General features: G+C 43.8%; 1 protein-coding gene across 2 annotated transcripts in view; it reads right to left on the reverse strand.

Moving 5' to 3' along the window:
• Positions 1-452: 452 nt before the first annotated feature.
• The window catches only part of LOC311246301 (solute carrier family 45 member 4-like), a 57,740-nt gene continuing 41,622 nt past the window's right edge, over positions 453-16,570 (reverse strand). For both annotated transcript variants that reach the window (XM_084336448.1, XM_084336449.1), the window contains exons 5-13: positions 14,109-14,740; positions 12,463-12,618; positions 10,844-11,095; positions 6,519-6,638; positions 6,125-6,224; positions 5,599-5,679; positions 4,607-4,737; positions 1,707-1,775; positions 453-1,291 (exon numbers count right to left, since the gene is read on the reverse strand). In XM_084336448.1, the coding sequence (XP_084192574.1) occupies positions 995-1,291; positions 1,707-1,775; positions 4,607-4,737; positions 5,599-5,679; positions 6,125-6,224; positions 6,519-6,638; positions 10,844-11,095; positions 12,463-12,618; positions 14,109-14,740 (1,838 nt within the window). In that variant the 3' untranslated portion in view covers positions 453-994. The remainder of the gene's footprint in view (positions 1,292-1,706; positions 1,776-4,606; positions 4,738-5,598; positions 5,680-6,124; positions 6,225-6,518; positions 6,639-10,843; positions 11,096-12,462; positions 12,619-14,108; positions 14,741-16,570) is intronic.

Consider the following 16,570-nt stretch of genomic DNA (forward strand, 5'->3'; position numbering starts at 1 on the left):
AGCAGCTCAGTAGAATTCTAGAAGGATTATTACCAAACTGTCACTATAGCAGCTCAGTGGAATTCTAGATGGATTTTTACCAAACTGTCACTATAGCAGCTCAGTAGAATTCTAGAAGGATTATTACCAAACTGTCACTATAGCAGCTCAGTAGAATTCTAGATGGATTTTTACCAAACTGTCACTATAGCAGCTCAGTAGAATTCTAGAAGGATTTTTACCAAACTGTCACTATAGCAGCTCAGTGGAATTCTAGATGGATTTTTACCAAACTGTCACTATAGCAGCTCAGTAGAATTCTAGAAGGATTTTGACCAAACTGTCACTATAGCAGCTCAGTAGAATGGACCTGTCTCAAACCCTGCCCCTTTTCTTGATCCTCCAATCACAGCTGTCGCTTACCTCGGACAAACTTGGTTTGTCCGAGGTAAGCGACAGTTGTGATTGGAGGATCAAGAAAAGAGGGCAGGGTTTGAGATAGGTCCATTCTAGAAGGAGTTTGCACAGCTGTGTGCTCTTTGGTCGCCCGCCACTCAAAAGGATCCGCTACTGGATCGTACCGCCGCCTCAGTGTCATTCATCCTGCATCCATCTCACATTGTTTAATCTCTCCATTCCTCTCCTCCGCCAGAGAACATCTATCCAGCAGCCATCCTGATCCGTCTTTTTCTCGATAATTTTCTTCTCGCCTCCTTCCTGAAGAACATCCACGAGCCCCATCCCAGCGTTCCGAGAGGATGTTGGCATCTGTCCGTCCATCTGCCAGGCCGTCACGGTCCACTAGCCTAAGGACAGGTCATCATCTTCCTCCTGGGTAGGTTTGATTTACTACCTCAGGTGGGCCTTTTTAACGTAAGGCAAACATCCAATGGAGGCACTCAAAATCATCTCCTTTGTCCAACAGGAAGCGGTGGGTTTTGTGAATACATTTTTTTTTTCCTGGACAAGCCCAGTTTGCAGCAGTGCATTGTGGGGAAGGTCAGCGTGTCCGTCGTCAGACGACAGAGTGGTACTCCGTCTTTACGAAACTCCTCCTCTCGGACGGTTTCGACAGCGCCGGGCCCCGACTGGTCTTCTCTCCGTCGGGGCCCGCCTCTTCCGCCGAGTCTGCCAATCCCAGGTCCTGCTCCGAGCAGCCGGCCCCTCCCTTCGGGTAGATGACCAGGAAGCAGGCGGTGAGGAAGCCGAGGAAGGAGCCCCCGGAGGCCACCATGGGGATGACACGGACGCTGCCCACCGCCTCCACCACGGCCCCCAGCGCCGAGGCCACCAGGATCTGACTCACGTACACCTGGAAGACAGGACACCGTCGTCAGGACAACCGCATCCTGATGACATCACACACTACAAGGACCATACATTATAACACTGAAGGAAGACCTGGACATATTGTATTACAAATACAGTACATTAGGACTGACAGTGTGTTTGTAACAGACAGACAGACAGACAGACGGATAAAGGAGACAGACAGGCAGACACATATACAGATATAGAGACACACCGACAGGCAGGTAGACAGAGAGACAGACAGACAGACAGCCATAAAGGAGACAGACAGGCAGGCACACATATACAGATAGAGACACACCGACAGGCAGGTAGACAGAGACAGACAGACAGACAGAGATACAGACAGACGGACAGACAGACAAAGAGACAGACAGACACACAGACAGAGACACAGAGAGACAGGCAACACTCACCTGACAGGAGAGGATGGCACAGTCGATACCAAAACCTCTCCTGGAGTTACCAGGACTATGGTGGATGTACTGGAGAGATGGAGAGGGAGAGATAGACAGAGAGAGAGAGACACAGAGAGAGAGAGACAGACAGAGAGAGAGAGAGAGAGAGAGTGAGAGAGACTTCTCAGTTAACGAGACAGAGTGTAAAAGCCCTCTTATTGGCCGTGCCGTCAGGAGATTAGAGAATCACTGAGTTATACTAATCTAGCTAAACCCAAACATTGTTAACTAGAGTGATATCCGCCGGGACAATCTGACATTATTATCAAAACTATGGCAGAACACATAGTTAATATGCAACATGGCAGCATCACGCTTCCTACCAGCTGATCAGACCAACAGTGTGCCCGTCCTAAAGCCCCTTGATAGCTCTCACTCAACTGTTCCCTCCTGATAAGTAGGGATGAGTTAGAATTTTCGAATAGTCGTGCCAGTCGTGAATGTTTTAGTTACGACCAAAATATATAGGCTAATACTACTGTACAGTAAAGGACCATTGATTTATTGTTCACACCGCCATCTGTTAGAATTTTCGAATATTCTGCCTTAAGAATAGTAGACTATGCACTTCCCTACTGGTAAGCGTTCAGTTTCATTAAACTAGGGACACAGAATGACCATTAATATTGAAAACCCACTAATCGTTAATATTGTGGTATTGGCCCAGCAAGGCATTGCGACAGTGTGTGTGTGTGGTCTGTGTGTGTGTGATCTGTGTGTGTGTGTGTGGTCTGTGTGTGTGTGGTCTGTGTGTGGTCTGTGTGCGTATGTGTATGCGTGTGTTAGGGGTGTAAAGGTACACGTATCCGTACTGAACATTTCATAGTGTACCGTACCGAACGGCTGTGTAGTGTACCGAACGAATACAACGGTATGTTAACCACTAACGACCGTCCCACCGGGGGCTGTTTTTTTTCACAATCTAATTTTTTTTTTTACAAGTCAATTATTAATTTCAATATAGAATATTAGTTGACCGACTTCGGCAGGTGGTCAAAATAAAAAAAAACTCAGTGCAGGCCCGAGCATCAATAGTTAAGATGGATGTTTTACCTAGAATTAACTTTTTCAGCTCGATGTTGCAGTTACACCCCTGGCAAAAATTACACTCCGCCGCATATAAATTTATTTGGAACAACAAACCTCCATGAATAAAAAGATCCACTGCACAGAGAAATAAAGCCGACGGGGGTTTAGCATTTCCAGACTTCAGCTACTATTTTAAAGCGTTCTCTTTAAGACCACTGATCACCTGGTTTGATTCTCAAGCATCTGTATCCTGGAGACCATTAGAGGAGAACATAGTGGCACCACATATACTGCAGGATATAGTATACACCAACTTATCAATTAAGCAATGCAACTTGAAATTTGGCCCGCTTATTACACATGTGATCCGGATATGGCGTGACACACAGAAAAAAATTACTAACCAACATAAATGGCATAGTCATTCTCCCCTATTTAATAACAATTCACTCCTTATTGCACAACAATCAGATTTACCAAATGGGAAAAGAAGGGCATACATACATTGGGGGATGTCTTCAACGACCGGGGTTTTTGCAGCTATACAGATATATCTAACAAATTTAACCTCACCAACTCCACTTTTTATTTCTATCTACAATTAAGAGCAGCTTTAAGGGCTCATGGAGTCCCATTAAAAGTGCCACTTGAGCACCACAGATATCACAAATTCTTTTATGAAAAGGAGACATCGAGAGGCTTAGTCTCTGACTTTTATCGTCACTTACTTACGTCCTCATATGATGTCCTTCCTCTAGACTTAATCTGGAGGAAGGATATACCAAACTTGGAAGTAGATTTTGATTGGGATGAAGTTTGGGCAAACGTACGGCTGTCATCACGCAACCCGGATCATCAACAGATTAATCTTCATTTTATTCATAGGACTTACTTAACTCCTAGACGTTTGCACCTAATGGGGCTCAAACAAGACCCTCGATGCTCCTTATGTTTAAACAGTGATATGGGTACATTTATGCATATGTATTGGGAATGCCCTCCTGTTAAGATATTCTGGGAAGAAGTAACCACGCAATTATCAGAATTTTTATTTCTGACCATACCTGTACTGCCTTCTGTATTGCTGTTGAATGATGTTTCTCAGTTTGCAGCCTCTATACAGGTAAAGAGACACATTTTATCCGGTCTCACAGCAGCTAAAAAGCTGATAGCATCACGCTGGATTCAACCGGATAAAATGTGCCGGAAGGTATGGGTTCTTACCTATCTCGATGTGATTTATCTAGAGATATCTACCGCACGAATTTTAGGTGTTAATGAAGCCAGCATAGCAACCTGGTTAGATGTGGTGGAGAGGATAAAGGATAGCATATGAGTTTGTAATTCCTGGTGTTAAACGGAATAATGGATGGATTGTCCAAAAGGGGGTCCTGAGGGGGGGGGGGGGGGGGGGGAGCAAGCAAGAACATAATGTATTGTATTTATTATGTGTATATCTTTTAATCTACATTTATTTTGATTTAAGTACTGGACTGTCATTGTTATTATTATGTCGGTCATAGTCGTGTGATTTATTGTGGATTTCTACTGTTAATGTATTGTGTGTCTAGTTTTATGTAAAAAAAGGGAACATAAAAAACATTTGTTAAAAAGAAAAAATATTGGTTGACAGCCCTACAAGTACAATTAGTTACTGCACACTACATCACCCCTGAGTGGAACATGGAAAGCCAAACTTTTCCCCACTGTACCGAAAACCGTACCGAACCTTGACTTCAAAACCGAGGTACGTACTGTACCATGGTTTTTGTGTACCGTTACACCCCTAGTGTGTGTGTGTATGGTCTGTGTGTGGTCTGTGTGTGTACCTCTTTAATCTCATGGTATTGCCCCAGCAGTGCGTACGGACAGTAGGAGATACTCATGGAGATGACACCCATACTGCTGATCATCACCATGGCAACGTACACGTTAGGGAAGATCGCCATGACAGCCGTTCCTATGGAGACGAACAATGATTAAACAGCAACAGCGCTGAGAGACCAGACACAGAGCCTTCCACACACATGTATACTGTATGAGAGAGAGAGAGAGAGAGAGAGAGAGAGAGAGAGAGAGAGAGAGAGAGAGACAGACAGACAGACAGACAGACAGACAGAGAGAGAGAGAGAGAGAGAGAGAGAGAGAGAGAGAGAGAGAAAAAAAAACAGAGACAGACGGAGAGAGAGGGAGAGAAAGAGAGACAGACGGAGAGAGAGACAGAATTGAGAGAGAGGCAGAGAGAGAGACAGAGACAGAGAGAGAGGGAGAGAAAGAGAGAGACATAGTTGAGAGAGACACAGAGAGAGAGAGAGAGGCAGAACTGTCCGTCTGCAACACTACTATCACCAACATCTAAGAAGGGAGATCCCCCCTTGAATGGCCCTTCTAAGGTTTCTCTCCTCCACACTGCCTGTGGAGCTTTTTTCCCTATTGTTAGGTTTTAGTGAGTTTTTCCTTACCTTCGCGTGGGGCATGTCTGGGAGTGCTTGCATTCTTTCATTTATTTGCATTCATCTAAAAATGTTTGGACCTTATGGTGTTCTTGTTCTGTTCTTGACTTATTGTTATGTTTTCTTCTTGACTTGTTTAAAGAAGATCTGTACGGCCCATGGGGACATTAACGTGTGTTGTCGGGCCCTATAAATAAATTTGATTTGATTTGATTTGATTTGAGAGAGAGGCAGAGAGAGACAGAGAGAGAAACAGAGAGAGAGACAGCGAGGGAGAAAGAGTTGAGATAGTTGAGAGACAGAGAGACAGAGAGAGAGACTTCCACACACATGTATACTGTATGATTCTAGAGAGTTCTGTTACCCACCGATAGAGAAGCCCAGAGTTCCCAGGATGTAGATGATCTTGATGCTGAGGTCAAAGTTATCCAGATACTTCTGAAGGATGGCTGGAGAGAGAGAGAGCGAGAGAGAGAGCGAGACAGAGAGTTGAGAGAGAGAGCGAGAGAGAGAGCGAGACAGAGAGATGGAGAGAGAGAGAGAGACAGAGAGAGTTGAGAGAGAGAGAGACAGAGAGTTGAGAGAGACAGAGAGTTGAGAGAGAGAGGGAGAGACGGAGAGTTGAGAGAGAGAGACAGAGAGTTGAGAGAGAGAGGGAGAGAGAGAGACAGAGAGTTGAGAGAGAGGGAGAGAGAGAGAGAGACAGGGAGAGTTGAGAGAGGGAGAGAGAGAGAGAGAGAGAGAGAGAGAGAGAGAGAAAGACAGAGTTGAGAGAGAGAATGGGAAGAAGGAAGTTCAATTACAGTTCATGACTGTGCATTTTCCTCCCAGATGATGACTAGTGTGTGTGTGTGAGGTGTGTGTGTGTGGTGTGTGTGTGTGTGTGTGTCTCACCAGAGCAGACCGCAGCTGTAGCAGCGTACACCACCAGACCCCAGCAGCCCATCTGGACTCCTCTGTTGTAGTTTAGAAGCTCTGTGGAGTTAGCTGCAGCCTAGAGAGACAGACAGGTTAGATAGAGACACAGACAGGTTAGTCAGAGAGACAGACAGGTTAGTCAGAGAGACAGACGGGTTAGTCAGAGAGACAGAGATGTTAGTTAGAGAGACAGACCGGTTAGTCAGAGAGACAGACAGGTTAGTTAGAGAGACAGACCGGTTAGTCAGAGAGACAGACCGGTTAGTTAGAGAGGCAGAGAGGTTAGTTAGAGAGACAGACAGGTTAGTTAGAGAGACAGACAGGTTAGTCAGAGAGACAGACAGGTTAGTCAGAGAGACAGTGTACTCACAGTGGGGTCACCGTGGTAGATGACTTGGCCCATGAAGTCGGTGTAGAAGACGGCCTCGGCGATGATGGAGAACCAGGTGAGCAGGTGGCAGATACACAACCTCCACAGCTGCCTCGGCATCTGACCAGGAGACACAGAGAGACAACACAACTACTGAATGTCTCCTCTAGTTAGGACACACAGAGAGACAACACAACTACTGAATGTCTCCTCTAGTTAGGACACAGAGAGACAACACAACTACTGAATGTCTCCTCTAGTTAGGACACAGAGAGACAACACAACTACTGAATGTCTCCTCTAGTTAGGACACAGAGAGACAACACAACTACTGAATGTCTCCTCTAGTTAGGACACACAGAGAGACAACACAACTACTGAATGTCTCCTCTAGTTAGGACACAGAGAGACAACACAACTACTGAATGTCTCCTCTAGTTAGGACACAGAGAGACAACACAACTACTGAATGTCTCCTCTAGTTAGGACACAGAGAGACAACACAACTACTGAATGTCTCATCTAGTTAGGACACAGAGACAACACAACTACTGAATGTCTCCTCTAGTTAGGAGACACAGAGAGACAACACAACTACTGAATGTCTCCTCTAGTTAGGACACACAGAGAGACAACACAACTACTGAATGTCTCCTCTAGTTAGGACACAGAGACAACACAACTACTGAATGTCTCCTCTAGTTAGGACACAGAGAGACAACACAACTACTGAATGTCTCCTCTAGTTAGGACACAGAGACAACACAACTACTGAATGTCTCCTCTAGTTAGGACACAGAGAGACAACACAACTACTGAATGTCTCCTCTAGTTAGGACAGAGAGACAACACAACTACTGAATGTCTCCTCTAGTTAGGACACAGAGACAACACAACTACTGAATGTCTCCTCTAGTTAGGACACAGAGAGACAACACAACTACTGAATGTCTCCTCTAGTTAGGACACAGAGACAACACAACTACTGAATGTCTCCTCTAGTTAGGACACAGAGAGACAACACAACTACTGAATGTCTCCTCTAGTTAGGACAGAGAGACAACACAACTACTGAATGTCTCCTCTAGTTAGGACACAGAGAGACAACACAACTACTGAATGTCTCCTCTAGTTAGGACACAGAGAGAGACAACACAACTACTGAATGTCTCCTCTAGTTAGGACACAGAGAGACAACACAACTACTGAATGTCTCCTCTAGTTAGGACACAGAGAGACAACACAACTACTGAATGTCTCCTCTAGTTAGGAGACACAGAGAGACAACACAACTACTGAATGTCTCCTCTAGTTAGGACACAGAGAGACAACACAACTACTGAATGTCTCCTCTAGTTAGGACACAGAGAGACAACACAACTACTGAATGTCTCCTCTAGTTAGGACACAGAGAGACAACACAACTACTGAATGTCTCCTCTAGTTAGGACACAGAGAGACAACACAACTACTGAATATCATAATTGGGGATACATCCCGACCACTCTTTCACTGCTGATAACGATTCCTAAACTGTACTAGACATCCGATACATAGAACCAATAGAATAGAATATATATATATTTATTTTTTAGGGATGTCTGATATCATCGGCCTACCGATATTATCGGCCGATATTGGCATTAAAATGTAATATCGGAAATGATCTGTATCTGTTTTCAATTTAAATTTTTATTCTTTTTACATTTATTTAACCTTTATTTACCCAGGCAAGCAAGTAAGAATAAATTCTTATTTTATTTATTGTGAAAAGTATGCCATTATAGTAACTATTATTTTTTACATGTAGCCGAAATTTGTCCTTTGCATTTAACCCATCGTAACTATTTTAGGAGCACTGGGCAGCCACAGTCTAGCGCCTGGGGACCAACTACAGGTCTAATGCCAATACCTTGAGGCTTGAGTCAAGCTACCTTCAGCATGGACAGTGTAGTGGGTGTGGATGCAGTGGCGTCGCGTGGGTAAAATAACAGGGGAAGCCAAAAAAAATTATTAAAAAAAATTATTAAATATTTTTATTAATTTTTTTTTTTTTTTTTTTTTTTTAAGTCAAGCAGTCACCATGTACACTACAGTATGGCTCGGCGGCCAGTCAAACTTTCTTAACAGATTGCAGAATGGGTACAATACAGTACGGCTCAATACACACAATTGTATAAGGGGATGCAGACCAGAGAAAGACGTTTGTCTTGTTTACATCAGGGTCCCCCATTTTCAATTCATAGTGACATTTATGACATACAAGACATCATGACATCAAATATACAGTACTGTTACCCATAGATCCTGACAGAGTATATACATATGATGGGGAGGGGACTGTACATTAGGAGGGGGTGGGTGGGTGGGAGAGAAATATACATACGGCCGGGAGAGAATATGACTGTATTAGACAAACGTGACAAGACAAACGTATTTCTCTGGTCTGCATCCCCTTAACAATTGTGTGTATTGAGCCGTACTGTATTGTACCCATTCTGCAATCTGTTAAATAAAGTTTTCATTCATTCATTCATTCATTCACGTGTCTGTTGCGCGGCGCGCCCAGCCATCAGAGCGCTCCTACTGTAAAATGCGGAAGCAGCCATTTCAGCCTCAGTTTTACTCGTTTATAAAAATTATTTAAAATGTTTATTAGCAACGCCGAGCTTTCAAACCCCGCCGCATCTGTGTGTGAAACCCTAATGGAACGCTGGGTACCTTTGACATTTATATCCGATATATTTTGGACCCACCGCTAGCTTTTAAGCAGTGCTTGATGGTGCACATTAACCTGGCTACTACGGAGGAATAAGTGACTGCGTATTCCAGCCCCTGGCTTGCATTGCAGTCATGAAAGGGTATACAAGCTTGCCTGATAACGTTAGTTAGTCAGTCAGGCTGCTCAGTGCTTACCTGGTCAATAATGTGGTCCTCCTCTTGCCAGATAGATTTGTTAAATCATAATATCCACAGTGGTGTGCTCTGCTGGTCCTCAGTAAATGTCCCGCCGGCGAAAATAAGTTGCTATTAAAGTGCTAAATGTTAGATACACTAATAGAGGATTCGAACGTGCCCGCTCTGTTAATAACATTTTCAATCAATTCCGCGAGGGGATGATGTTCAGACATGTTTGTAGTAGACTACTAGACTGAGTGACGCCAGACAGTTTTATACTACTAATGGGATGTCACGTTAGGTAGTCAGGTGGAAACGTGAACTTCTGAGTGCCCCGCCTCCAGGGGGGAAAATATGCTGAGTGTTTTCCTCCCAGCTCCGTTTTAAACTTTTAGGGTGTGGCAGTCAGCTCGAATCTGATTGGCTAGGATCGGATTTGGACTCTATAATGCTGGAAGCCTGGAGAAAGAGACCTACCCACTGCCTCTCTCCTATACTAGCTACAGTGAGCACAGTGAGTCTGACAGTGTGTTAGAGGGAGTGAGAAGGAGAAGAGGGAGACATAAAAAAAATATATATATATATATAACACAGATGCACAGATGAAAAAGAATGTAAACTATATTAAAAAAAAATTATATATATATATATATATATATATATATTTTTTTTCATATTTCATATTTGATATGAATTTATAGGGAGGCATGGCTTCCGTTGGCTTCCATAAGGATTCGCCACTGTGTGGATGCTACCTTCAGCATGGACAGTGTAGTGGGTGTGGATGCTACCTTCAGCATGGACAGTGTAGTGGGTGTGGATGCTACCTTCAGCATGGACAGTGTAGTGGGTGTGGATGCTACCTTCAGCATGGACAGTGTAGTGGGTGTGGATGCTACCTTCAACATGGACAGTGTCGTGGGTGTGGATGCTACCTTCAGCATGGACAGTGTAGTGGGTGTGGATGCTACCTTCAGCATGGACAGTGTAGTGGGTGTGGATGCTACCTTCAGCATGGACAGTGTAGTGGGTGTGGATGCTACCTTAATTATTGGGGTTAACTTGTGGAACAATGCTGATATACAGTTTTAAGAATGAGTAATTCGCTTTTGTTTTTTTAAGAAAATAGTTTGTAAAGCTATTTTTGAAAACTACAAAGGTGAATAATACTGTTTTTTGCTATTTTCTTTTAGAATAGTGTTTGAGTCTTAATTTTGTTAAGAATATAGGACAGGCATGTATAAGCATTATGCTTCAGTCAGTACCTTTTCAGTCACTATAAAATATTGTTAAATGATTGTGCAAATTGTATTGTGTGAGATGATGACTGAATAAACGACTACTACTACTACTACCTTCAGCATGGACAGTGTCGTGGGTGTGGATGCTACCTTCAGCATGGACAGTGTCGTGGGTGTGGATGCTACCTTCAACATGGACAGCCACATCAGTCGTATGGTGGTCTCTCCCTCCTGCCCCTGGTCGCTGTCGGACCCCTCGGAGGACAGGCTGCTGGCCGACAGCTGCAGCTCCCGCCTCTCGGCACCCCGTTGGAGCTCACACAGGTCATTCAGGCTGCGGGAGGAGGTGATTGGCCGAGGAGGAGCCCCGGGGGCGGACCGCCGGAGTCGGAAGCGCTGAGCTCCCACTCGTCCATAGTAGGAGAAGGTGAAGGAGGGCTGGAGAGAGAGAGGGGGGGGGGGGAGAGAGAGAGAGACCGAGAGAAGACAAAGGCCACTTTATTAGACTACAAAGTCTAGCAATGATGCAAAATAATACATCTAATTAAGAAGCACCTCAGGAGAACATACTATATATATATATAATTAAGAAGCTCCTCAGGAGAACATACTATATATATATATATAATTAAGAAGCACCTCAGGAGAACATACTATATATAATTAATAAGAGCCTCAGGAGAACATACTATATATATAATTAGTAAGAGTCTCAGGAGAACATACTATATATATAATTAGTAAGAGTCTCAGGAGAACATACTATATATATAATTAATAAGAGTCTCAGGAGAACATACTATATATCTAATTAATAAGAGTCTCAGGAGAACATACTATATATATAATTAAGAAGAGCCTCAGGAGAACATACTATATATATAATTAAGAAGAGCCTCAGGAGAACATACTATATATATAATTAATAAGAGTCTCAGGAGAACATACTATATATCTAATTAATAAGAGTCTCAGGAGAACATACTATATATCTAATTAATAAGAGCATCAGGAGAAGATACTATATATATAATTAAGAAGAGCCTCAGGAGAAGATACTATATATCCAATTAATAAGAGTCTCAGGAGAACATACTATATATCTAATTAATAAGAGTCTCAGGAGAACATACTATATATATAATTAAGAAGAGCATCAGGAGAAGATACTATATATATAATTAAGAAGAGCCTCAGGAGAAGATACTATACATGTTAGTGTTGCTGATTGTGGAAAGCAACACTGTGTGGATATTTCCATTTTCCAAGAGTTTAGATTTCAGGTTTGAAATGTCAAATATCACTAAATATTAGTGGTGCACGATATATCGGCCGCCGATATAATATCGGCTGATATGGTAATTTTTTTTACACATCGGTATCGTTCCGATGTCAAAATATTATATCGGCCGCCGATATAATACCAATACTTTTGGCCATTTAAGGCCTACTACTGTGCTTTAAAGTTTTGAACTGTTGTACAATGTTCACAGAATACAGTGACTTGGTCTCAAGTGAGTTATTGAGTCTATTGAGAATACTCAAGGTTGGCTTATTTATTTTTATTTAACATGTTTTGGTCTTAAATTGTTTATACGTTGTATAAACAAACCAGACAAACACAGATAATAACAAAGAAACCAACCAAACACTGGTCTGTAGAAGGTGTGTGGGTGTGGTCTAAATGAAGCAGAGAACGTTACTGGTCTGTAGAAGGTGTGTGGGTGTGGTCTAAATGAAGCAGAGAACGTTACTGGTCTGTAGAAGGTGTGTGGGTGTGGTCTAAATGAAGCAGAGAACTTTACTTGTCGGTAGAAGGTGTGTGGGTGTGGTTTAGATGAAGCAGGTGTGTTCGGGGGGCGGCTCCCTGGCTTGGCGGAGGTGTGGCCTCTGACTTGGTGGGAGTTGCCAGAAACAGACATGACCGTTTTAACTCCATTAACAGCTTTAGCCTCCGGGACCTTTGAGGAGAGGAGAGGAGAGGTGAGGTGAGGGGGAGAAGAGAGGAGAGAGGTGAGGGGAGGGGGGAGAGGAGAGGAGAGGAGAAGGGAGGGGAGGGGGGAGAAGAGAGGAGAGGTGAAGTGAGGGGGGAGAGGAAAGGAAAGGAGAGGTGAGGGGAGGGAAACGAGGAGAGGAGATGAGAGGAGAGGGTAGGAGAGGAGAGGACAGGAGGGGGGAGGAGAGGAGAGGTGAGTAGAGTAGAGAGGAGAGAAGAGAGGAGGAAAGACCAGATGTTGAGGAATAACTCATTGAGCATGAAAAAACATTACAAAGTGAGTAATCAGTCAGTTAAGGGACTTTAGTAGTCTACCGTCTCACCTGTGACTTTAGTAGTGTCTACTGTCTCACCTTTAATAGTGTCTACTGTCTCACCTTTAATAGTGTCTACTGTCTCACCTTTGGTAGTGTCTGCTGTCTCACCTTTAATAGTGTCTACTGTCTCACCTTTAATAGTCTACTGTCTCACCTTTAATAGTGTCTACTGTCTCACCTTTAGTAGTGTCTACTGTCTCACCTTTAGTAGTGTCTACTGTCTCACCTTTAATAGTGTCTACTGTCTCACCTTTAGTAGAGTCTACTGTCTCACCTTTAATAGTGTCTACTGTCTCACCTTTAGTAGTGTCTACTGTCTCACCTTTAGTAGTGTCTACTGTCTCACCTTTAATAGTGTCTACTGTCTCACCTTTAGTAGTGTCTACTGTCTCACCTTTAATAGTGTCTACTGTCTCACCTTTAATAGTGTCTACTGTCTCACCTTTAGTAGTGTCTACTGTCTCACCTTTAATAGAGTCTACTGTCTCACCTTTAATAGTGTCTACTGTCTCACCTTTAGTAGTGTCTACTGTCTCACCTTTAGTAGTGTCTACTGTCTCACCTTTAATAGTGTCTACTGTCTCACCTTTAATAGTGTCTACTGTCTCACCTTTAATAGTGTCTACTGTCTCACCTTTAATAGTGTCTACTGTCTCACCTTTAATAGTGTCTACTGTCTCACCTTTAATAGTGTCTACTGTCTCATCTTTAATAGTGTCTACTGTCTCACCTTTAGTAGTGTCTACTGTCTCACCTTTAATAGTGTCTACTGTCTCACCTTTAGTAGTGTCTACTGTCTCACCTTTAGTAGTGTCTACTGTCTCACCTTTAATAGTGTCTACTGTCTCACCTTTAATAGTGTCTACTGTCTCACCTTTAGTAGTGTCTACTGTCTCACCTTTAGTAGTGTCTACTGTCTCACCTTTAATAGTGTCTACTGTCTCACCTTTAATAGTGTCTACTGTCTCACCTTTAATAGTGTCTACTGTCTCACCTTTAGTAGTGTCTACTGTCTCACCTTTAGTAGTGTCTACTGTCTCACCTTTAGTAGTGTCTACTGTCTCACCTTTAATAGTGTCTACTGTCTCACCTTTAATAGCGTCTACTGTCTCACCTTTAATAGTGTCTACTGTCTCACCTTTAGTAGTGTCTGCTCTGCAGCACTACTACCGGGCTGCTTCTTCCACAACAGACTTCTGGGCTGCAGTTCCACCATCCCACCATCAAGGGGCAGTGTATCACCAGGAGGATGTGGAACAGGAGGAGAGAGAGGAGGAGAGTGGTTTGAGGGGAGGAAGGCGTTGGTGTAATCCAGTTCCCACGTCTCCGGGAGGAAGTGGAGCGATTCGGGGTCCAGGTCGGGGTCCAGCCTGATGGTGGCGTCCGGCATGGCCAACACAGAGTCGCTCTTGCAGCGCGCCCGGCTCACGCCCAGGAAGTCCATCTCGCCCTCCTCGCAGTCCGACCCTCCAGAGGGGGTGCAGGCGAAGGCGCCGTCCTCCTCCTCGATGACGCCCAGCGAGGGGGCGGCGTGGCCGTTGGGCCTGGAGGACGACACCTGGCTGCCGGACTCGTCCCCCGCGTAGGCGGCCTGCTGCGCGGGGCTGAAGGGCTGCTCGGGGATACTGAGCATGTGCAGCGTGACGGAGATGATGAAGATGATGGCGGCAAACAGGAAGAGGACCTGCTCTTGAGACCTGAAGGCGCGGCCCAGTGCCGTGTCGGTCCAGTCCAACCCGCCCAGCATGTAGCCCACGGCACCGCCCAGCCCTGAGACACACACACACAGTCATTTAACATCTTTTATCCAAAGCCACTTACAAGTTCTGTACGACAAGTCAGCAGTAATAGCTCTTACAGCTGAGTAACTAAGGCCGAGACCACTTATCGATTTATCGTTTTTTTTTGCATGTGTAATCTTTTTTTTTTTATATTTAAAAGAAAATTATACTTTATACTATACTAAAATACTAGGTCTTGTGGCATGTTTTAGTTAAAACATCCCCATTTCAGGTCAATTCAGTTGAATTGCAACTCTGCACGGTGCATTCAATATGCAGTGCACTCCTCCATCACATCCAGAGACCACAGAGACTGTAACATGAGCAGGATCACTGCGGTAGGTTTGAATGGGGAAATCTGTAACACTAAAGATGGCGACAAAGACAAAGAATGGCTGCAAAATAAACATTTGTTGTTTAAATAATAATAATACAATTAAAAATATATATATAATAATTTGATTTATCAATTCTTCCAAATGGCATATCGTCTCAGCCTTATGAGTAACAATGTTCATCAAACAGTGCTGAAACCTGGGTGCTGCAGTGTTGAGTGCATAGTAGTAGAGACATAATTTAGTAGAGTAACTAGGTAGTAATAGACGAGGTAGATTAATTAGCAGCAAAGTGCATAATGGTAAAAGACGGTACGAAGGTTAGTATATATATTATAATCTTTTTTTTTTTATCCACTTTTTCTCCCATTTTCTATATTTTCTCCCATCCCAATTTCGTATCATCCAATTCAACCCTCCCCTGTCACGAACGCTGTTTCTTGCCTCCCACAAGCCGGCTGCAATGTGGACTAAGTCATACATAGCACAAGTCCCCTCCGGTACTTGAGGTAACAGCAGTCGCATCTTTTCACCTGCGCAGCTCGATCTCTCAGTGGCGAGGAGTAACGCGTGGGAGGCTCACGCTGCCCCCGACACTTCCTGATTCCACTGCGCAGGCGCACCAACCGACCTGTAGGAGTCGCTGTCCACAACGCCCGATCCCCACCCATCAGTTTCCCACCCCCTAATACGGCCAATGTGTATTAGTACGGACGACCAGCTAAACTGAAAGCAAATGTGGAGCGCTGGGCTCGAACAGGCAAGCCCAGCGTCTCCAGATTTCGTGGCGAGCGCCTTGCCCACTACGCCACGTAGCCACCCTCATATATATATTATAATTAAGGTAAAAAAAGATATATAATCACTTTAGATATTGATTGAAGATGTGCCTTTCATTATCATTCATTATAAAACGGGTAGCTCAAATCAAGCGATGCGATTGGTTCATAGCCATGGTATAATGAGCATATAGCCACCGCTATGACTCTAGTTCCTTTTCCCTAAATCATGGTTTAACCCTTTCACTGCCGCACTACCAAACGGTTAACCCTTTCACTGCGACAATACACAGAAGGTTAAACCTTTCACTGCCACACAACAGCAGGTTAATCGGCATCACTCCACGTCTGAGGAACAAACGTTAGCCTCGTTAATGAGACGGTCTGGTCTACGGAGGAGACGGGCTGATGTCAGCGTGCCAGTTGGGGAACCCCTCCCGGCACGGCACATATATGCCCATATATGGACCAAGAGAGGTTCAAAATGTCCGTTTTTTTTAAGAGTCCCCTTTTATTTTACAAAAAGTGATGTTTGGTGAAAGTTAGATTTGCACTTTATTAAATTCATTCTTGTTTGATGATCAAGAGGCACCTTTTATTTGTTTACAAAGCTTATTTGAATGATTTCCTTGGCGTTTCTAGTTTTTAAAGGGGACGTGCATTGCTATTCCTTGCACTATTTGGGCAACTTTACACAATTCCTGA

The sequence above is a fragment of the Notolepis coatsorum genome, assembly GCF_963971535.1.
Source record: "Notolepis coatsorum genome assembly, chromosome: 19".
In the NCBI taxonomy this organism is placed as follows: Eukaryota; Metazoa; Chordata; class Actinopteri; order Aulopiformes; family Paralepididae; genus Notolepis; species Notolepis coatsorum.